The 24,166-nt window shown below is 40.8% G+C and overlaps 1 protein-coding gene across 1 annotated transcript in view; it reads right to left on the bottom strand.

Annotated features, from left to right (window-relative positions):
• Positions 1-24,166, bottom strand: part of MYOM2 (myomesin 2) — an 82,581-nt gene that overhangs the window by 5,573 nt on the left and 52,842 nt on the right. Inside the window, exons 21-35 of the mRNA XM_079969638.1 lie at positions 23,481-23,595; positions 22,800-22,956; positions 22,598-22,704; positions 19,555-19,599; positions 18,916-19,052; positions 14,177-14,321; positions 13,822-13,881; positions 11,622-11,689; positions 8,680-8,793; positions 7,755-7,842; positions 6,895-6,933; positions 5,438-5,543; positions 2,121-2,284; positions 1,771-1,807; positions 1,212-1,234 (exon numbers count right to left, since the gene is read on the bottom strand). Of these exons, the coding sequence (XP_079825764.1) occupies positions 1,212-1,234; positions 1,771-1,807; positions 2,121-2,284; positions 5,438-5,543; positions 6,895-6,933; positions 7,755-7,842; positions 8,680-8,793; positions 11,622-11,689; positions 13,822-13,881; positions 14,177-14,321; positions 18,916-19,052; positions 19,555-19,599; positions 22,598-22,704; positions 22,800-22,956; positions 23,481-23,595 (1,405 nt within the window). The remainder of the gene's footprint in view (positions 1-1,211; positions 1,235-1,770; positions 1,808-2,120; positions 2,285-5,437; positions 5,544-6,894; positions 6,934-7,754; positions 7,843-8,679; positions 8,794-11,621; positions 11,690-13,821; positions 13,882-14,176; positions 14,322-18,915; positions 19,053-19,554; positions 19,600-22,597; positions 22,705-22,799; positions 22,957-23,480; positions 23,596-24,166) is intronic.

Raw genomic sequence — 24,166 nt, 5'->3', positions numbered from 1 at the left:
TACTATGAATTTGAGCAGGATCTGTTATCTCTTGGGAAAGCTGCAAAAACGAAGCATTATTTTGTCTACAGAGGTTTCTATACTAAAGGAGACAATGGATTTATCTATTGAAGAAAGGAAGGGACTTGATGCAAGTTATGTTCCTGAATAACAAAAGCCTCTGTGGAGAACAAGAAGTTTCTGAATTAGAAGGTTTCTGCAGCAGAACAGGAAAAAGCAACCTGAGGAATAAGAGCTGGACCAAATTTGAAGCCGGAGTATTTGGAACATCCAGACTTTAAAAGGACCAAGAAATAGAATTTAAGTTAGACTCTTAAACATAGAGGTCTGGATGGAAGAACAATGACTTTTTCTGAGAGTTTTTTCGAGATTGGACTTTCTGAAATTAAAAGCTATCAAAAGACGGCAAAGTGGAGTTGAGATATAGACGTGGATACACCAGGCTGGCAGTAGACAATGGATGAACTTTGGGGATTGGAACCGGGGAATGGGGGGCGGGAGAGATTTGGAATCCAAAGGCTGTAAAATTATATCTTATTTCTTTCTTTTCTTTTTTCATGTTTGTTGTTTGAAAATAGGGGAATTCGTGGAAGGGAAATGGGGTCGATCTTAGGGAATTATATAAAATATAAGGAGAAATGGTTCATTAAGATAAATAAGATAAATTAATTTGGAATAAATGGGTTATTTAAAATTACAAATAAGGTTTTAAAATTTGGGGTAAGAATCTGTGGAATCAATTTAAGGGAAATGGAATACAAGAGGGGGAGGGGGGGAGTCCGGGAAAGATGCCACTGAAACCAAGTGTAAATCATATCTGTTTTTTCTTTCTTTCTTGCTATCTTTCCTTTTTATTCTGGAAAATTTTTAATAAATATTATTAAAAAATAAAAATAAAATGAACTGATGGAAAGCACCATTATGTATACCTTATTCCAGGCTCCCTCAACCTCGGCCCTCCAGATGTTTTGAGACTACAATTCCCATCATCCCTGACCACTGGTCCTGCTAGCTAGGAATCATGGAAGTTGTAGGCTAAAAACATCTGGAGGGCCGAGGTTGAGGAAGCCTGCCTTATTCCTTCACTTTTGTTGAGCTTTGTAAAGGTAAATAAAAGGAACAAGGTCTACCCAGCATTCACTAGGCTGCTAGATCCTGCTCTTTTATGATGATAATAAATAACATGCTTCCTCTGTACAGAATGTACTTACTCTTCTCAGCAAAAGCAGCTGCCCTAAAGTGGGGAAAGAAAACAGAAAACAGAATAATTAACATCACAATCATGTATATGTATATATACACAAACATTACTCTCCTACTTTTGGAAGAGATCAAGGTGCTGTACATGGCTTTCCCTGGTCTCCCTTTTATCCCCACAAAACCCTGTGAATCGGTATGGACTCTCTCAGGAGGTGGTGGACTCTCCTTCCTTGGAGATTTGTAAGCAGAGTTTGGATGGATATCTGCTGTGGATGCTGTAGTTGAAATATCTGCATTGTAGGGGGTTGGACTACAATTCTATGGTTCTAAGTAGGTTAAGCTGAGAAATGGTGACTGGTCCAAAGTCACCCAGTGAGCTTCATGACTGAGTGGAGTTTTGAGCCCTGGTCTCCTTGATAATTGAGTCCAACACTCTAATCATTATGTCACATGGGCTCTCCATAGAAATAGGGTGTAAGAAACATCTTATGCCCTATTATGTTAGAATGACACTGGTAGCCAAGACAAAGTAATTGTCATGAGTTTAAAGGAAAATCGTATAAAGCTTACTTGAGTCTCTGGAATTCTGCATAAGCATCGTCAAATGCTGCAAAGAAACATTTTTGAGTATTATAAAGTTTGCCTTTTGAATCGGCACAAATGCTTTGATGCCTACTTGTGTTTCTTTTCTGTTCTCAACTTATAAAAGTGGTAGAGAAACATCAAATGAAATCTAAGAAGAGAGATCAAAGGCAGCCCTGATGAGAAGAGGCATAGCATGAACAAAGTTGGTAGTGTGCCTTGAAAACTGTTAGCACAAAATAAATACCTAATAATAAACAATGAACATTAATTCCCCAACTGCAAATGGCCCCAAATTGCAGTGTGATGAATCCAGTTGCATGCTTAAAGATGCCTACCTTGTCCAGATAAATCAATACTCCGCTTATAGGACTCCTTGCCATCAGACAGCTCAAAGGTGTACTTCCCTTTATCCTTTTCTGTGGGCTCACATATCTGCATCCAGGCAACTTCATCACTGCCTCCAATCCTCATCTTTTCACTAGAAGAAATCTTAGATTCCCTGGGGAAATGAACACAGGGAGTCTTCAAAATACACACACAGGTGGACTTTAGGCTTCTGTTTCTTGGGCAACAGTTTCTCTTGCTCTGTGACAAAGCCTTTTGAGGCCAGGAGAATTTTCAGAAGCAGTCTGAAACATGGTGTACGGAGGGATCAATAACAAATGTTCAAAAGGGGAGAAGCAATACAATTTTTTGCTGGCCATGGATTGGGTATGCCTTGGTTTAGCCATCAGACTGAAGATTATAAAAGTAAGCATACTTGTAAGCTTGTTGACCAAGGGTTAGTGGGAGCGAAACTTGTTTTCTCATTCAGTGGATTCATAATCAGCGCCAGCTTCAAGAAATGCAAGATGGAATTTACAGGCTAACCTAAGCACTATCAGTTTCTTTGACATAAAATCATGCTCTGGGTCTACAAGCCAGAGGACAATTCTGGGGTTAATTTCATCACATCTGGGAGATTCATTTTTGGATGATCTAGCCTCCACCCTTTGTTTGGTTTGTTTTCTTTAAAGCCTATGACTCCTTCCTATTTCATTTTGAATTTATTTTATACTTATTTTTAGTCTATTCATATTTCAATTTAATAATCTACATGAAGCTTGAAGGAATTTTTTTTTTTTAAGGAAGAACATCTGTCACCCAGAGAGGGTTCTATTACTTCTGCTATTTATCATTTATAGTGCTTTCAAGATGTGCATTGCATTTTCAGAGTGAAATAAGAGACATATGCAAAGAGACAGGGCGGGGAGGAATGCCAGCAAGGGGAAGGGGAAAGACAAGGAGAAAGACAAGCAAAAGCAGATTAGATCAGCCAAAGGTTTGTGAACAGCTCATTGGTGCAGCTCACTTTTGGCTTTGTGGGCAAAAGGTACCAGGTTCAATCAATCTCAGGTCAGGCTGAGAAAGACGCCACTTTTTAAATCCTGGAGAGCCACCGGCCATTAGTGAAAAGACAAGAACAACTTAGAGGGTCATGACTCAGTGTATGTCAGTCCTATGTTCATGTTTGAAAGATGGGCTTTTGGGCAGCACGGAAAAAAGCACAACTGATGTTGCTAGACGTGTAGAACCTGAATAAAATTCTAAACTTCAACCTGAGATGTTCAAGGCTGTGCCACTGGTAAGATTTCGTTACTTGCCTGGGTCGCTGCTGCATTTTGATTTTTAAATGTGCAGTCTGTATTTTATATGCTTGACATTCCAGGACCAAGCAATAGATGATACTACTGAGTGAGGGATAGGGAAAATGTAAAGGAAAACACTTGGCCGTTTGTGTACAACCTCTACTACACATGATTAGGTTTCCTGGGATCGTGATTTTAGCCTGTAAATAGGAATATCAAGTTCTGGATATTTTGCTCCATCATTAGGAAGGTGGGAAGACATTTGCTCCCCTACAAGCTTAAGAGTGTTTAATAATAATAATAATAATAATAATAATAATAATAATAATAATTTATTATTTATACCCCGCCCATCTGGCTGGGTTTCTCCAGCCACTCTGGGCAGCTTCCAACAAAACACCACTAAAATACAATAACCTATTAAACATTAAAAGCTTCCCTAAACAGGGCTGCCTTCAGATGTCTTCTAAAAGTTTAGTAGTTATTTTTCTCTTTGACATCTGGTGGGAGGGCATTCCACAGGGCGGGTGCCACTACTGAGAAGGCCCTCTGCCTAGTTTCCTGTAACTTGGCTTCTCGCAGCAAGGGAACCGCCAGAAGGCCCTCGGCGCTGGACCTCAGTGTCCATTTCCCAAATTTCGTCACCTGTTGAGGTTAGGCAGGTAGCAACTGCAGGACTCTGCTCTCATACTGCGGGTTCAAATTCAATTATGTAAGGTGGTACCTTATTTGTAGAGTTCCCCCAAACCCCATCTATACAACCAGGTAAGTGTTGATTTATTTGCTCAGGCATTATATTTCAACACATGTTGTCTTATCACTTTAGATTTGAAAACGCAATCAGACTGCTTTTGTTGTTGCTATGCTATCTTATTTAGCCCCCTTGTTGTTTGGTTTTATCTCACTAGTTTATCTATCTTATAAGCAATTTTTACAGCTTTTTTTTTTCTTTTTAGTCATAAGCAGTTTTTTAAAAGATAATTGATAAGGTCGGATACTAAACAAATGTCTTATATGTGCTGAAGCCTTTTGGTTCTTTAGAGCTGTTGGTGATACCAACCAAAGGAATAGAAACTAACAATTCAGGGTGAGCACAGACATATTGGTTTGGAAACAATCATTGGCTCACAGGAGCAGTGGAAATCTAATCTTGGCTTTGAAATGATGCATCCAGTGCTCAGATTATTATTTTTTAATCCAGCTATTTCCATCCAGAAAATGACTAAACCTCAGTGGCTAAAATATTGATACCTCCAACTTAGATTCTCATCGATCAGCTAAAAAAGCCCAAGTCCAAACAGAAATGATTTGGCCTAATGATGAGAAAAGCCTAATACGAAAAGATTGAAATATCATTACTTAGCTTTTGCTTTGCTATCCTAGATTCAGCTCACTCGACCAAGCAAGTCTCTAGATGGGAATTCAGATTCCCTGCAGTGCAATGAGTGGATGATTGCATGCTGGCTTTACGATTTGTTTTATGCTCCCTGCGATGCAAAGTGTTGGGATGATTCAGGGCGGGCTGGGGATTTGTATGCAATGCTGCCAGCTGTGCTGATGACAGCATGGAAACCAGAAATTGTCTCATTTCTTATGAAAAGGTTGTCGCCTGAATTTTTCATTTTTCTACTTTTTTTTTAAAAAAAGAAGGAACATTGAAGATTCGCATCTTTCCACCCCACCCCCAATATTAGTATCAAAATGTTAATTTGTTTAGTCACTGAATACCAGGTAAAAATCACCCAGTACAGTCATAGCTCAGCTCCCAAATGCCTTGGGAGTAAAACATTCCGGCTCCCGAACGACTGGAAATCGGAAGTGAGTATTCCAGTTTTTGAACTTTTTTTTGGAAGCTGAATGTCTGGCGCAGCTTCCACTATTGTTTCCGGCACACCTGTGCAATTCGGAACCAATTGGAAGCCGCCCCTTGGTTTCTGAACTTTTTGGAAGTCGAACAGACTTCCAGAATGGATTCCGTTCCACTTCCAAGGTACATCTGTATTCAGGGCTTGGCTGTTACTTACTTGTGAAGCCAACTTGCTTTCATTTCCTCTGTGTAGTACTTCAAGAAACACTGTAGTCTTATGCCTTCTGGAGTACAGTGGATCTTCAGTTCAGAAGCAGATTTACCTACAGGGATAAAACATTATTCAGATCCAGTGGTTGGGTTTTAGAATCTCAAATCATGATCTAAGAAAAAACTCCAACAACCAGACATTCTTAAGATAATTCATTCTACCTACAGTAAATATTCTACCTCAGTAAATATATAGTGAATCAACAGATCTCCAGGACCACTCCTCTTAAAGGGCTGCCATGAAGCAAGGTTAATATAATGATGCTGAAGAAGAGAATTGGTTGTTTTTTTTAAATTCTCACATGTTTAATTAGACATTAAAAAACCATACTCACAGAAGAGAATTGGTTGGTTTTTTTAAATTCTCACATGTTTAATTAGACATTAAAAAACCATACTCACAATAAATTAAAATTGCTATTACTATTATGTCATCTATGTATGTTGTATGAAACGCCAGAAATCTGGAGATTGTTGACATTTACTGAAAAGTCTTAAAAGGCCAGAAGGAAATGCCAGAAATTCTGACCTACCAAAAAATCTCAGTCAGGACAGTGCCCTCAGTAAATGACCAAATATTACCCACATTTCCAAAATTAACATGATTAAGCATGGTGAAGTGTCAAAACCAAGTCTCTGAACTCAAACATTTTCATCATTCTTAGAATTTACCAATAAATATCAACATTCACTAAGTTTCTGATGCTAACTCTGTAAACCATAATTTTCCGTATGCTGTAATATTTCAGCCCAAAGTGCAATATTTATATTAATATATTCAATATATTACAGAATTCAATGTTATTTAGATTTTATTGATGAATTTTTAAAAAATTTCTTCTGAGTTGGATCATACTGTGACCATAAACACACTTATAGAAGAGTAACTTCTTATCACAAAGCTAACAAACTGCATTGCCCAAAGCCTCTTCGATAAACAACACAAAAACAAGCATGTGGTTAAAAAAAAGCCTTCCTGTTTAAGAAGAAGAAGAAGAAGAAGAGTTTGGATTTGATATCCCGCCTTTCACTCCCCTTCAGGAGTCTCAAAGTGGCTAACAATCTCCTTTCCCTTCCTCCCCCACAACAAACATTCTGTGAGGTGAGTGGGGCTGAGAGACTTCAGAGAAGTGTGACTGGCCCAAGGTCACCCAGCAGCTGCATGTGGAGGAGCGGAGACTCGAACCCGGTTCCCCAGATTACAAGACTACCGCTCTTAACCACTACACCACACTGGTGTCTATTAAATGTCTATTAAAGTCAAAAACCTATTCAGAATGTTAACTACACCATAGAAGGGGATAAGGCTCTTTTGAGATTTCCTGTTTTCAGCGACAACAGTTATCTCAGTTTCTGAAAACTTTAATATATTTTTGAAATGAAGTGGAAATAACATTTACTCACCACTGATTCGACTCAATCCCAGGATCATATCTTCATATACTGAGGAGAGGACGGGGGAAACAACGGATTGTTAGCATGGGAAATACAGATATGTAGTATTCACATGAGAAAGCTTTACACAGATAAACAATGATAGTGTGATAATTATTTCAGAAGGCTTGTGCTTGGTTATTTTGACTTTATGTTCTTGCATTTAACAATCTTGGTCTCCATATCGCTGCACACATAGCTTTGGCTAAGTCCAAATTAGACCAGTTCAGTGGGCCAACCTGCCAAATATCCCTCAGTTGTCCACATGAGCTGGAGTCTTGCAACCAGTTTCGCAGCTGATGGGGACAACCTCTGTGTAATTTGGCAGGCTGTCCAGAAAGAGCCTTCAGAAGGGGTCAGCAATGGAGTGCAGGTCAAACATGCACAGCCCCAAACTCCACCCTCGTGCAGTTGTTGCCAGATGTTTGAGGGCACCTAAAGTAGGCTTCTGTAAACAGCTCAAACAGCCACGTCATGTGGCTATTTTTTGAGTGTTTTCCTGAGGGAGGAACTGACATTAATTAAAGGACAATATGTGCATGTATTTGGCAGTAAAAAAATAAATAAATCTGAGGGAATGGGTTACTCCAAGAATCATACAGCAGCAATCAGAGGTTTGTGACGCTTGAGCTGTATGGGATGAGGAGGGTGACCTGCATGACCTTAGAAGGAGCAGAAAATATGCAGTTATAAATGTTTCAGAACTTCTCACAACTTCCATGCCACAGGAGCTTCCATCCCAGAGGTGATGTAGTTATTTCCTTTATTCGCTGTGGTTTGGAATAACAAATAACCATGCATGACCAATGCAGGGGAAAATAGAGCTTTACCTTGTCCTGATACATCAATAGCAGACATATCTTGACCTCGGTCATCTGACAGTGTTGCTTTATATTCACCCTGGTCCTTTTTAGACAGCTAGAAATAAAATACGACACAGGGATTGTGTGACTTATATTAATGAAACTCACTTAAATACTTGCTGCATTTTCTATATCAGAAAGGAAATCTACTTTGAACTTTGTCTGAACAGAAATGACATGAGAGGCAGATGCAGTGAGAGCATCGTTAATGAGATAATTATTGCATTAATACTTTTGCATGTACTGCTTAATTAATTAAGCTGCCTACCAAGCTTAATATCATTTTCAGTCCAGTACAAACCAATGTAAGGTTATAGGAAGTATTCATTTTGACAGAAAGAGATGAAGCAAGTTGGTTTAACATACTACCATATAGGTGATTAAAGATTGCCTTCTCACTTTTGGTTTATATCTATGTGAGATACAGTCAAAACCAAATACATTTAGGCAGTGGTGACTACCTTGAAAATATGCAACAGAGACCGCACCACAGGCACAGCTACTTGAGAGTAAGTCTCATGGAAATCAACGAGATGTGCAGCAAAATCCTTTGCATGTTACTCTGAAGTAAGTCCCTCTGTGTCCAGTGGGCTTTACTCCTAGATACATGGAATTGCAGTATTTACTTCTAATTAAATATGGGGCATTACCTGCATGTAGTCAAACAAAACATTCTTCAAGTCCCATTGATTTCAGTGAAAGAGAGTATTTGAATAATAATAAACCTGCACAGAGCTAAATTTCCCTCGCTAGAAGGAAACACAAATAAAAAGCACACACAAGAATGGGAGTTCCCATTGTTGGAGCAGCCAGCAAGTACAAACCTCAATAATCTTGAACTTAGGAAGGAGGAATCTATTGAATGCATCACCCAGAAATCATTGCACCATACCTTTGGAATAGTCAAACAGACAACCTCTTTCTGCAGGTCAGGCACCTCTTCAACATCAAATCCAGCACCATCTTTGTACCACTTGAAAAAGGTCTCTTTCTTGGTATTTGCCACCTGAACAAGGACAACAAAATCAATGAAGTATAATATGCTGCTAACAAGCTGTGCCTTGATGGTTTGTTTGGCTCACCAGTCACAACATTTTTGAAGGTCCACCTGCCCTCATATTAGTCTGCCCAAGCATTAAGATCTTCTTTGAAGGCCCTGCCCACATTTTGAGGTGCAAAATGGAGAAAGACTTCATCCGTGGTGGCCCCCTGTTTTGGAATGCAATTTGATTAATCAGCGGTGCGTACTTAACAACTTCCATTCTGTTCTCGCTATTCACTGGATTTTGATCTTCATATTGCTTTAAAATATTGCTAGCTGCCTCAAGAGAAGATCCGCATAAATATTCCAGTAATTATAGACGCATCTCATAACGTGGCACATAGTTTCTACTGGAACCGATCAGAAAAAGTAGCAAAGCATTTGGAGTGACTTAAGACTATGATTTGGACGGTGATTTGGACTTGAGACTAGTATTTGGAAACAATGTATTTTGAAATCAATGGGATTGAATGTGGTTTCACATGATAACAGTTGGGGGAAACAGCTACCCACAAGGTAGGCCAGGGTGCTACTTGCACTGAGCCAATGGTCTATCTGACTGCACACTGGTTCTCCAGAGTTTCAGACAAGAGTTTTCCCCAACCCTACCTTCCTGGAACTGCCAGGAATTGACCCTGGGACCTTTTGCATGTACAAAGTATGTGCTTATTGCTGAGCTTCAGGTCTTCTGCTTTTTTCAGATATCTTCTGGGCTGCAACTTTCTGTGTTTTCTGAAGGAAACCAGGATCCATCAGAAATAAGTATGCAGCACTTTCTTGGATCTGTTGACAAAGTGCCTGTGGGAGCTGCTACCCGAATTGGTTCATCTGGACTCATAAAGAAACCAGTGTTGCAATTCTGCCAAACGTTTCGCTCTTGGCGACCAATGACTGCGCTGGAGCTGGGTTGAAGGTCTTCTTCTACAGCATGGAGTGCCCTGCGGGAGGCAGGAGCACAAGGAAGCTTCCTGAAGGCAGCCCTTTTGAAGTGCTAGTGGAAATTCAGCTCAGCAGAATGGCAAGAGAGAAACAGTGTGTTGTTTTATGTTTGGAATATAGCTGTGTATTGGCTGACATGAAATATTGCTGGATGAGCGAGTTTAAATGGTAACTTGAAAGAAGCAATTTTAGAAAGAGTTTTTTTCAAAAAAAAAGAAAAGAAGATGATTACTTTCCAGAGACACTGTTCTGTGGTGCTGAACAGGTCTGTCCATCATGGAGCCACTGTTGCTTCTGTAGCTGTAGTTTTTGTCACATTCGTCTAACAAGGATCACAGCAATACCAAAATTAAAAGCAGATTTGGCAAAATTAGGTTTCCTGGCCCACAATGATTTTAGCAATGTGCCTGTGGAGTCTCTGGACGAAATGCACACAGAGGCAAACTACTCTCCACGTGGAGCCCAAAAATAGCAAACAGTGAAATATAAACTACTTTTGAAATTGAGCGAATATCCCAAAGCAATTTGTAGCAGGGCATGGAGTTGTACTAGTGAAAGAAGAGAAGTCAGAAATCACAGTAGCACTCAGGATTTTTGTATCTCAGGCACTGTAAGATTTATAAAGATGTTGGTTCCTTAATATGGTTTGGTACAGAAGCCCTCTCCTGTCAGTCACTAAATGGCCGTTCTGATGAATGAATGGATCCTATTTCGGAGTTATACCACCATTCTAGGTTTGGGTTGGACAGGAGAGGGTTAATGGGGCTGGAATGAGCGCAAAAGTTATTTGCTAGTCCCATGGCAGATGCATTTTTTCATTAAGGCAACTGTCAGTGATGTGTTTCCCTGGGAACTAATTGTTAGGCTTCTTCTAAACAGGACAAAAGCAGGCCTCCCACCATGCAACAAAAGATGGTGTAACCTAGGTGCCTGTGTGTAATAATAAACAATAGATTGCAGTTTGAACCAGAGAAGAAACAGCATCCAAAGAGAAAAACTGAAAGCTGAGTTTCGGCTCTGTAAACTAGCAACATTTGAGAGTGCTGACTCTTTCTCTAGAAATCTGAGTGCGGTTGGCTGTTTTGAGTGTGCCTCCACTGTGCCTCGACCTATGTGCAACCTGAAGACTTGTAACTAAACACAAATACTACAAAACACCAAAAGTGTTTTGAACCTAAGTAAGCACAATGCCCCTTCCACTCCTCACCACTTGGTGAGACACCATGATTCTGAGTTTAACTCAGGGGTAGGGAGACAAAAGCAATAGCTGGGGAATGGGGTACTGGAAAAAGTTGAGCCACAGGCATTATATGTCACTCATTGTTCTACACAAGACACAGAGAATGTACCTAAGCTTTGTGCCGCAGATGATCAAAAGCCGGTGGTGAATGGCTTGGTTGTCAATGAGGAACTCAGCTTCACTGCATTTTGGGTACACCCTCCTTCCCCCACCCCACCCCAGCACACTGACTCCAGAAAATCCCCATGATTCAAAATTGTTGCTTGAATTTGTTGGCCTCGGTTTAGATTGATCTATGAGAGACTTGCGCTGACTGTAGGTAGTAAGAGAATGGAAACAAATATCTTCTTCATTCTGCTTGGCCTTTGGGTGAACTGTACCACCTTGAACACATCCCGATTCTGCATCCTTGCAACCCCAAGACACTGAGGCACTGTCACCACCAGTGGCTATATTAGCACTCATTGGCTTCGTGGTCAGAGCCTTCTATCTCTTCATGTGCACATGGTACTCTATTTACATGCCCTAAATGTTTGTACTGCAACTGCTTGCAGTTATGCCCCACGAGGAAGGGTGCCATTTTATTAAAAGGTAACAAAATATAATGGCTCACCTTACAGAGCAGCAGCACTTCGCATTCTTCTGAAATTTCCCAATATAAAAACTCCAGAAAATGAGGACCTTGAAAAAAAGAAAAAGATAAACATATCATATACTGTTGCTTCTATTGTTTTAGAGAAGGAACAAACTTGGAGAGAAACACAGAACAGGAACTAAATCACATGACAAGCAGTTGTCTCTAGAAGACCTTTACTCTTTTGGTCAGTGCACCAATACATAGATAGTCATGTAAGGTGAGAGAGATGCTCAAGTCCAAGGAGGATCTGTGAGTACAGCTAAGTGCCCCTGCACGATTGTGGGATTTGCAATGGCTCTGTGCTGCTCATATACAAGTTGGCAAATGTGTTTACCAACATATAATGCATTCAAATCAGGAACAAGGCTCTATAATATCAATTTATGGTTTGCATAAGTAGTTAGGATGGCGTCCATGTTTTGAGTGTTTGCCACTTGATCGTTGCAGCACCAATAGGCAACGTCAGCAAACCTCATTATTGGAGCGCTCATATCTAATTCCCTCAAAAGCAATGCTTTTCAACAGACTCACCCGGCACATTCAGCAGAAAATCATTAAGTGCTGAGCAATCAAGGTTTACGAAAACAAGTAATGTACGTCTGTGTGTGATAGTTGGATTTGATATCCCGCTTTATCACTACCCTACGGAGTCTCAAAGCGGCTCACAATCTCCTTTCCCTTCCTCCCCCACAACAAACACTCTGTGAGGTGAGTGGGGCTGAGAGACCTCAGAGAAGTGTGACTGGCCCAAGGTCACCCAGCAGCTGCATGTGGAGGAACGGGGAAGCGAACCCAGTTCACCAGATTACGAGTCCACCGCTCTTAACCACTACACCACACTGGCTCCTACTCCGGACAAGTGAGGTAAAGAGGGCTGAAGCAGGAGTTCAACAAATGAATGTGCATATGCCTTATGGACAGGCATGAATAAGTATATTATAATAGAACTAAGAGGGGGAGTGGAAGGAAATCAAACAAAAAACATTATGGTTCAATCTGGTTATGATTTTTTTTTCTGTACAGTGGTACCTCAGGTTAAGAATTTAATTCGTTCTGGGGGTCCACTCTTAACCTGAAACAATTCTTAACCTGAGGTACCACTTTAGCTAATGGGGCCTCCCACTGCTGCCGCGCCGCCACCACACAATTTCTGTTCTCATTCTGAAGCAAAGTTCTTAACCCGAAGTACTATTTCTGGCTTAGCGGAGTCTATAACCTGAAGTGTATGTAACCCAAGGTAACACTGTATTTTTTCCCCCGTTTTGTCATTTTTGGAAATGTGTTATACACACACACACACACACACACACACAGAACTGGACCCAAGCCTCTTCTGAACTTCATCCTGGCACTGTTCCTCCCTTCCGGGGGCAACATGCTGTGTTTTGCCCTGTGAAGAGAAATGGGAAGTGCTGCTCCGCCCTGCCACCTGCTGCTGCTGCTGCCGCCCACTCCACCCCTGCCGCATGCCCTGCCACTTCCACCACTGGCAGAAAAGCATCATCATCATCAGTGCCAATTTCAGGTGAGATATCACCCAAAAGTGACATGATCTTGTCCCAAGCCGTCATCAGTGGTGTCGGCACTTCTCTGTTGCTGGCAGAGGCAATGGGGCAGCAAGGTTTCTGTGGGAGTGCCATGTGGGTGACTTCTGCCACTTGAGGCAGTGGCCTCACCCTGTCTAATGCCTGGATCAGCTCTGCTCCCTCCCATTCACTGTCACAGTCATCTTCTTCCCTTTCTCATCTACCAAGCAGAAGCAATGGAGAAACCTCTCCTGTCGGATCTCCTTTGGGCTGAAGAAAATTGCCTTAGCAGCACCCCAAACACCCTGGTTCCTTGACACTATTACCCTAAAGAGAACAGTAGAAAATTGCTTTGGAAAGAAAATTCCAAACCTATTGCACCTTGATTATATACTGCAAGCTAATCTTTAGGTTTTTACGGGGGGGGGGGGGGGGGGGAGTACATTCCAACTATCTTGGAAGCAGGGCATGGTGACGTTGTGCGTGATAACAGTCTGCATGGAAACAAAATTACAGCTGCACAAAGTACTGTATTAGCATTTTTCGCATCCAGTGATGTCAGCGAGAATTAAGTGAGAACATTGTTCTCAGGGAATGTTCCCTTCCATCAAACAAGAAAAACAAAGCGTGCCTAATTATTCCCACCTTACCTTGTTTCCTCAGGAACTCCCTTCTCTGGAACTCGGCTTCAGCCAATACATCCTTGAATGCTAAAAAAATTAAAATAAATAAAAAATAGATGAGAGAAAACAGAGTGAGTTGCTTACTTGCTCAGGTATTCAGAAATGCTTAAATTACATTGTAACCCAGCCTTCCCCAATCTGGTGAGCGGTTGGATTAGATCACAGATGGAGAAACTCTAACCACTCAGATATTGTTGGACACCAGCTCCCATCAGCCTCAGCCAGCATGGGCAGTGATTGGGAATTGTAGCCCAAAATGTCTGGCGAGCACCAGGTTTGGGAAAGCCGCTGTAAGCGAAGGCAAATCGGTCAGGGAACCTACCATCGCCAATAAGAACTAATGAAGATTGGTTCTTGGCTTTCCCATCGTGAATCTGCACCGTGTAGGTTCCTTCATTTTCAATAGTGAAGCGGTCCATAAGCATCTCAATGATACCCGTCGAATGGTCACATTTGATCTTATGCGTCTGAAAACAAGGCAGGTCAAAGAGATTATCTATGGGGATTATGAGGCTGGGCTGGAAGGGGAGAGGTGGGTGAGACAACAGGGCTGCTCTGCCTGGTTCTCCCTGCAAAATGGGCCTGCTGCCAAACGTTTGGGAAGTTGAAAGGTGTTCCAGGGGCCGGGAAGGGTCAGGGTGGAGCCAGCCTGGGATTTGCTAGATCCGCAGTTGGTCTCACTGCCATTGTATAGCAGTGTTGGCCCTGTACAGGAGCCAACTGTCCCCTGCCCACCATCCACTACAGCCTCTGTGAACAGCAGGACTGCAGACGCAGTTGTGGTCTTGACATTCTGCAAAGCCCTGGTGGCAGGGGAGGGCATTTGCATTGCACCTTAAATATCTGAATATTATTGGCCGAAGGGTTTTATTCCCACACAAGGACAACGGGAAGCTTTAAAGGCAGTACAAAATCAAAGAAAATCATTGCTCTAGAAGGCATAAGAATATCAAGGGGAAAAGACTCCTCTCTCTGCTGTATCTTTCCACAACTAGGTGTCTCCAGTATTGTATCTTGAAAGCTTTTGTTGCTTCAGAAAACTGGCTCTTTTAATTCCAAATGGTGGCTGATCATCAACATCCTCATCGTCATTTGTATGGTGCTTTAAAGTGTTCAAAGTTCTGTTTATGGGTTGGTTATTTGAGGTTGTGTGTTTATGTTTATGTAATAGTTTTAAGAAATCATATATATATATATATATATATGACTTTACAGTACAACTGTATGTTGCCTTAGAAGTTAATTTCATTGCATTTCATGGGCTTATTCCCAATTATGATTTAGGACTCAGCTACATTAGTAAAAAAAAACAGTATTTTGGATGCATTATAAACATGCAACTCCAGATGGCGATGTAGAGCACAAAACTTTTCTATGCAATTTTACACAGTTTTTTTCTTTTTTTATTATAACGATTTAATTTATGACTTATTTATAGCGGGGGTTTTCCTCTGTGTAGATCCACCCTTATTCCCAGTTATAGCTTGTTCCTAGTTCTACAGTTATAGGAATGTAGGCTTACATAGGATTTTATCACTTTTTCTCTCTCTCTGAAGGACTAGGCAATATGAAATGCTAATATGAATTGATTCTTTTCATCAATTTGTGGGGGGCACCACTTTTTTGTGGCTTTGCACAATCCATATTGAACATCTTCTATACAAGCTCCATAGGGATTAATACAAAGCATTCAAGAGCACAGATGCACATCTTTTAATATTAATGTACCTTTTGAAGGCAGTGCGCCTGCTGATTCTGCCACATTCTGCTCCCTCAACCAAAGGGGCGAAAACAAAAAATTTACAATAGATCGATATTCAAAACAGAAAACTTCAATCTTTTTTCTTTATACTTCATTGGAATATATCTATTATTCCCCTTTTAAAATCTACAGGGTGTGGGATTAAAACTGCCGCCTAGAAGAGCTAATGAATTTAGCCCTCTTTTTTATGTTCCTTCATTTCAAAAAATAAAATCCTTTGAAAGAAAGGCCAGAGGAAGTTGTTCCAATTAGAGCCTCATCGGAAATTATCTATTTTCGGCCAGTGTCAAGAACAAAACTATATTCCTGCTAGTATGATGGTCTATTGAACATGATCAGCAGCTGCAGTGACTGTCTCTGGGCAGGTTTTAGAATATAATTAGGTTTCTAGCTATTGCCATTATGCAGTGAGATGAAGTTCAATGGTTTTATGGCAGTCATAAATACGAGGCTTTTGTGTGAATTTCCACAAAAATATCATCAATCTCCAAATGCAAACGTCACCTGTGGCTTGCTAATTAAAGAGGTGAAATAATACTACTGTTCCAAAAAAAGAAAAAAAAGTAGCTCTGATGCCAGTGCTTTCGTAGCATTGCTAAAAATACAGAAGTAGGGAAGGAGGGAGAGATGACGCAGGTCTGGAAATAGCCAAAAGAAGAAGAGGGGGAAATGGCATGGGAGGAAGAGGAGGAGGGGGAGAAGTAATAGTCCCTGAAAATTACTGCTAAATAAGGAAGCAAAAAGTAGGCAAAATATAATATTCTAAATAAAGAACATTTCCCATTTAGAACTGTCTATATATACACTAAAAGGGACGTGGGTGGCGCTGTGGCTTAAACCACAGAGCCTAGGACCTGTCGATCAGAAGGTCGGCAGTTCGAATCCCCACAACGGGGTGAGCTCCCGTTGCTCGGTCCCTGCTCCTGCCAACCTAGCAGTTCGAAAGCACGTCAAAGTGCAAGTAGATAAATAGGTACCGCTCCGGCGGAAAGGTAAATGGCGTTTCCGTGCACTGCTCTGGTTCACCAGAAGCAGCTTAGTCATGCTGGCCACATGACCCGGAAGCTGTACGCCGGCTCTCGGCCAATAAAGCAAGGTGAGCGCCGCAACCCCAGAGTCGGTCACGACTGGACCTAATGGTCAGGGGTCCCTTTACCTTATATATAAACTAGTTAAACCTCCTAAAGCGTTTACAAAAAATGGAAAGAGTTCACAGAATTGCTGTCTATTACAGAAAGCCTTGGAATGCTTTTTATGTTAGTTGCACCATAAAACCGCCCCGGCGCAGATGAATAGAGGGGAGGTGTGTTTCTGTGTGTGTGTGTGTGTGTGTGTGTGTTTTAATATGCTCCTACTACCGTGACTACAACTACTAATCTGTTCAGTTTCAAAGGTGTATTGGACGCTGTACACCACAGAAATGGTGTGCACTTTGTTCAGGGGATGTTAAATCTGCATTATACTCTAAACAGAGGACAATGGAGCCTGGGGGGAATAAAAAGGAGTGCTTGTTCTAGAAATGACAAGGAAGATTTCCTAAAAATGTGGCTAGCTGATGAGTCACTAATTATATAATGCCAGAAGTAGGTGGAGCCTACTTCCCATATTGTCCTATAAGTGGTGAAGTGCTGCAGAGGGCAAATGATCCTTCAGACTCAAGAATGAGTTCTCTGAATTAAGTTGGTGGCTAAAGTTGATGGCAATTTGACACGGTTGCTCTGTGCAGTTGTTTAAGCGGTTTCCAGTGGGGAGCATAATTAGGGAAGGTACTAAAATCTGTGCTTGGCAGCTTTTAGGGCTGTTTGTCCCTCTCTTTCCAGCAAGTCTGCAGGGTGACTATCATGAAGGGTATGTCATGTGTGAACAGTAAGTAGAGACTGGGTGGCATGAAGGAAAAAAGTTGAGGCACTCCCACAACCTATCAGGTTGATGCCAGCTGCACTTCCCATGTTTAAACCATTTTTCCCAACAGCCCAAAGAGAGCCAGGAGGTTGGGTGCCATTTTTCTACAATATTCCCAATATATAATGTAGCTCTGGGGCATCAGAGCACTGCTGCTGCCTAGCACTACCATGCAAGCCCACAGCAGTAAGAAAGAGCCTGCGAGAGAACATTTTGCCTGAGCCCCCTAATTAAGGTTCAATGCTGCCTTACAGATGCTGGTTGATCATCCCATTGATCCTTTATAACCATAAATTTAACCTGCAAGAAGAAACGTCTGACCTGAAGACCTAATTAGGCCTGTCAGGCTACCCAGTTTGGCCCATGAGGCTGTTTTGGCCAAACTACACCCACCTGATGTCTTATTATGTCAGGTGTGAGGCAGGTAAAGGTGTAGTTTGGCCAAAGGGGGTTTGCAGGCACCACACACATCATTTGGGAAGACAGGCAAACTAATGCCAGTGTACTGGAAGAAGCAAAGATCACCAGTGTCAACACAATGATTCTTCAGCATCAACTTTGTTGGACTGGTCATGTTGTTCGGATGCCGGATTATCGTCTTCCAAAACAACTGCTCTATTCTGAACTTTAAAATGGAAAGCAAAATGCTGGTGGTCAACAAAAGAGGTTAAAAGGCTCTCTCAAGGCAAATCTTTAAAAATGTAGTATAAACACCAACAACTGGGAAACACTGGCCTGCGAGCGCTCCAGTTGGAGAACAGGCTTTACCAAAGGTGTCATGGGCTTTGAAGACGCTTGAACTCAGGACAAAATGGAAAAATGTGCTAAGAGGTAGGCACATTTGGCAAACCCTCACCATGATCAACTCCCGCCCAGAAACCTATGTCCCCCACTGTGGAAGGACATGTGGATCCAGAATTGGCCTCCATAGTCACTTACGGACTCACTGTTAAACCCATTTTTATGGAAGACAATCTTACTCAGCTACAAGTGATCGCCAAAGAGTAGAAGAAGATTCCACTGACCAGCTGAATCTCCACATGGGCAAAAATGGGTCACCTGATATCATGCTATCATCATGACATCATGTGATTGAGAGGTAGATGACTTCATTCACATCTCAGACTTGGCCAATAGGGGGTAGGGGATATATGAATTGGGTTCACCACCAAATCCAGTTCCCTACCCTTGAATCAATCTTCTTTATTTATCGCATTGTACTCTCTCACTTGTTAACACCTCACTTGCCTGGTGAAGTGGTTTATAAGGTTATATGTATCTCGCAGCTGTACATATGGAGAGATGCCATTTAAAAAGAAAGAAAAAGTCCCTTCACCAGGTCTAAGTACTCGTCCTACAAAGAATCTGGCACTACATCTTCCCAGGCATGTACTTACATCACTGTTGACAACTTCACTGTCATTGATTACAAATCTATAGCTGGCATCAGCTGAAATGCTCTCAGCCTGAAGCCAGAAACGAACTTGGCCTCTGTCCAAAACCTCATAGGTTAATTCAGACTTCAGAGGGATTGCTGGAGGGAAAAGAGCAGAGCACAAAAGCAAACATGTGAAGGATTTTTTTCCGGTTTCCTTTCTTTTCTGCTTTGGAATAACTTAGCCAAAGATAAGTCCCAGCAGTTTAAAGCTTTTGAGAGTCTTCAGCAACAAACAAGTGAAATGTTATGAAAGCTAAATGGAACCCCTCCATGGTATTTGCACAGATGTGTATTAAAGCTGGTTTTGCATGAGTCAGAGCACAAGCTGAAGTGCATATTTATTGCACTATTTAGGGCTTTTAAATACATAATCCAGCAAATATTAGACATATCCAAGCTGAATCCATTCATCCAAATACATTTGCAGTGGTGAAGAAGATCTCTCTTAAACAGAAACTAATATTTGCATTTAATTAATAGAAGGATAAGCAAGCTGCTCTATTAAAAAAAAAAACACTTTTCATTACTTTACTCCAATCAACGGAGTGTAAATATATTCCTTCTGGGACTGAATATTAGATTCAGAAGTCCTACTTACTTGGATTTCTGATTTCATGGCTTAGTGTCATCAGACGTTCAAGCTCTGAAATGAAGGACAATTTTCATGTTTTAATTTATTCTGACAGTCAAAATAAATGTTAAGAACAGTATATGACTCCATAAAGCACTAATAATCTTTTTTTTTTTTCATTTCGGTGAAGAAGATACCTATAAAAAGTCAACTTTTGCAAATGAAAGAGTATGGGAAGAAACAGAGAGTTTGAAAAGGGCTATATACCTCATGCAGAATGTCCCAGGTTCAATCCCTGTCATCTCCAAGACAGACTTGGGGAGACCCCTTTCCGAAATTATAGAATTATTGCAGAATTGTAGAGTTGGAAGGGACCACGAGGGTCATCTAGTCCAACCCTCTGCAATATTTTGCCCAATGTGGGGCTCGAACCCACAACCTTAAGATGAGAGTCTCATGCTCTACCAACTGAGCTATCCAGCCCTGGAGCTCTGCTGCCTGTCAGTGTCAAGAATACTGATCTAGATAGACCAAAGGTCTGACATGGTTTAAGACGGCTTTCTACATTTCTAAGTTCAGAATGAAATATACTAAAAGCAAAAGGTAAAATGTCCAAAACAAGCAGACCCAGGGGCTGAGTGAGACTGCCACCTTAGGCAGCCGATTTGGAGTGTCATGAAAGGGCAAGAGATTGGTGGTTATTTAAATTACTAGTGTTGTATTTACTGCCAGGGAAGGGTGCTTATGGGATGTGCCAAAATAACACAACTGCCCTTTGTTAAGATGCACTTTGGGTACAATGAAGAAAGGGCATTTGAGGTTCCACCTCTGGATGAAAATTGTCTTGGGCCAGCCCTAATCCAACATCTACGTCTCTCATTTCTCTGCTAAGCTGACCCTGTTCCCTGGTGTCTCCTTATGAAAGGGTGTCCTTTCAGCATTTGCAAAAGAGGATGAAAGCTGGTGGACAGGAAATGTTTACAAAGATACTCAGCAAATGTCAATAAATCCTCATAGAAATTGTGCAAAAGGCTAGGTTCTACATAGCTGGATACAGAGATTAGCCCCACTTAACACATTAGAATTGCTAATGAGAGCTCAGAAAATGGAACTAATTGCACAATGTGCAAATTTGCAAGTAACAAAGAAAAGGCAAAATTAGCAAGTGAAACATCAAGGAAACCCAACAGATAGTTCTATCTCATTTCTAAAATGTATTACATGCATCTAAGGCCCATTCATTTAAACGGTTTCCTAGTTTGTGGGGAAACATGATTCCTAGAGCTTGTGGGATAAATGTAATATGATCAATAAGGACTGGGCACCTTAGAATTGTATCCAGAAATAAGCCTATATAAATTATTATTATTATTATTACTATACGTCTTGCCTTGCAACCTGAGACATATGCCACATGTGCAGATATGTCTTATGTGTTACAAGTCTTTCATTACATGTGTTTTATTATCATGTTTTCATCATCTTTTGCTTGTCTGTTAAAATCTGTTTGCTTGTTTGTTTTGTTTTGTTTGTTGGCTATAAACTGAACTTGGCTGAACTTTTGATTTGGATTTGATGCTAACATTAATAATAGTAAATAGTTGTAGTATTGTGGCTCATGAGTTACTGGTGCTGTTGACGGTGCAGAGTGTCTTCCAGAAGCTTAGGCTGGTGACCCAACTCTTTGGACAGGGAGAACATAGATAGTAATCTATGCTCTGAAAACCTCCAAGTTAAAGTATTGCTTCGAAAACAGTTTGGAAGCTTCAGTTAGTGCATAATACAGCTACCCAACTATTGAATGACCGGCAGAATCCGAGACCAGGGAAAAGAGGCGGCGGAAGAAGACTGGAAGAAGTTTAAAGACTATTTGCAGAAATATTGTAAAATTAAGGAATGTTAGAATGATATTGGATAGAAAGTAAGCAGTTTCCAGCTGTAATGTATAAGAGACATGGAAAATAAGGTTTTGAAATAATTAAAAGAATTAGTGGTGAGGATTTGCTAAACAAACAAATTGAATTGGAATATAAGAAAGGGAGGTATGAGGAGGTCTGGAAAATAAGTCAAATGAAAATAAGTAAGTGGAAACTCTATGTGTTTTTAAATTGCTTTTATTTCTGTATTTTTGTACTTTTGTATTTTTGTTTTTTCTTTTCTTTTTGTCTCACAATGTATTTTTTTGAAAACTTTAATAAATATTTTATAAAAAAAAAAAAAACTATTGAGAGGTAAAAGGTGGACAGATCATACAATGCCAATCTGGTTACAACTACACTGGCTGCCTGTGTGCTTCTGAGCCCAATTCAAAGTCCTAGCTTTGATCTATAAAGCTCTTTATGGCTCATGACCCCAATATCTTCTGGAATGCCTCTCCACAAATAAACCTAACTGGACTCTTAGATCATCTTCTGAGGCCCTTTTCAAGCTCCCCTCTCTGAGGGGAGCTCAGAGGGTTGTGACAAGGGTCTTTTCAGTTGTGGCACCCTATATGTGGAGTGTTCTCCCCAAGCAAGGTCTACCTTTTCTGACATCTTTTTGGCGTCAGGTTATCATTTTCCCCTAGGCTTTTGAAAGACTGAGATGTGAGATGCTGCTGTTTTGTTCCTAATGTGCTGCCAAGCTTATTGTGGTTGTTATAGGGTTAGTCCCTCCCCCCCATTTTTATGATATAATGTATTTATATTTATGTTTTTTAATATGTTGTAAGTCGCTTGGAGACCTTAGTGTACCAAGTGACCATCAAGTCAAATAATTAACAATCAAAGTAGTAGCAGAGCTGGAAAAAGATATATCTCTATTGACTTTTCTATTGTTTAAGCAGTATTTAATTTTATCAAACGTTTCTTGTTGTTGTTGTTTTTTAAAAAGTCAAATTCTAGAATCTGAAAATTCAAAAAAAAGTCTTTCCTTAAAAAAATTTAATGGCTATAAAAGTTTCATGTCCTCTTTGGCATAGAAACTATGAAGGGTGAGATGCATACATTTGATTTGGGAGTTAATAAAGTTCCCTGTTTAGCTTTATATAACTCTGCCATGCCCTATAAAGAATAAAAGATTATTTTCTTACCTTCTTCATCCATAATAAAACTGGATGAAATACCATCAGTATCGCTAACAGCAACAGCATAGGTTCCCAAATCATCCTTGTCAGGTTTCATAAAATAAAGTTTAGAACTAAAAAATAAAGTACAAAAAAAGATGGGTCACTACTTGTTTGCTAAAAGTATCCTGATTTTCAAAGACTTCTTTAAAACAACTGTAGAACTTACTGTTCTCCAACTGTTTCAACTTTATATTTATCATGATCTTCTATCTCTTCATAGAATTTACTCCAAGCAAAATGAGAAGCATCAGAAATTTCTTTGCAGTCAAAGGCAAGATAAATATTGCCTTCTTCATCCACACCTGCAGTGATTTCCTTAGTGTCTGCAATATATGATTGCCAAGAGAAATGTAATTATTAAGGGGATATATGGGTTCTGTATGGGGAGGATGAATATTGATTCAATTAAGAGAGTCTTAAAGTCTGGAATGTTCCTTTAATTAGTTCAATTTGCTGCTGAAGCCAGAGGGAAGAAGCAGCTTACAAACAGAGAGAGCAAACAAGTTTATTTTAAGAGCTTGCAACAGTGGGGAAATGGGGCCGTTGCAGAGATATTATTACACCATCTAGCATTCTCACACAGTGAAGTTTCAGAGACAGGACAGGGTTAGAATTGGGAGGCAGTTTCTACATGAAAGTAGAAACCAACATAAAACACAGGGCTTCAGCAAGAAGCAAAAATGGCTTTAGGGATGCACTTTGACCTCTTTGGGTCTCAGCCATAGGATTTATAGTCAGATAGCAAAATAAACTCCACATCTACCCCTTCCAGAGTTTAAAAAGTTACCCCGCGTTGTAGATATTTGGGCATTTTAGAAGTATAGCGGTCAATATCATGTCTTCGTACCTGGTCTAGCCTGGACCAGCACAGCTTCAGAAACATCCGAGGGCTTGCCTACACCAGCGTCATTCACTGGACGAATTCGAAATACATAAGATCTGCCCTCATGTAATTCGGTGACCTTAAAAAAAATACAGACAATGAAGTGCTTTCAACTAACAGCAAGATGGGGGGAGATTAGAAGTGACAACATTCCAAATACCACAGCAAATAACTTCCGAGTACTCTCCTTCCTAAGGGACGCGGGTGTTGCTGTGGGTTAAACCACAGAGCCTAGGACTTGCCAATCAGAAGGTTGGGGTTTCGAATCCCCACAAAGGGGTGAGCTCCTGTTGCTTGGTCCCTGCTCCTGCCAACCTAGCAGTTCAAAAGCACGTCAAAGTGCAAGTAGATAAATAGGTACCACTCTGGCGGGAAGGTAAACAGCGTTTCCGTGTGCTGCTCTGGTTCGCCAGAAGCGGCTTAGTCATGCTGGCCACATGACCCGGAAGCTGTACGCCAGCTCCCTCGGCCAATAAAGCGAGATGAGCGCCGCAACCCCAGAGTCGGCCACAACTGGACCTAATGGTCAGGGGTCCCTTTACCTTTACCTTTACCTTTACCTTTACCTTTACTCTCCTTCCTTGGAGGTGTTTAAGTAGAGCTTGAGTGGCTATCTGTCATGGACGCTTTAGTTGAGATTCCTGCAGTGC

The sequence above is a fragment of the Podarcis cretensis genome, assembly GCF_951804945.1.
Source record: "Podarcis cretensis genome assembly, chromosome: 3".
Classification (NCBI taxonomy): Eukaryota; Metazoa; Chordata; class Lepidosauria; order Squamata; family Lacertidae; genus Podarcis; species Podarcis cretensis.
This window is presented reverse-complemented; position numbering and strand designations above follow the sequence as displayed.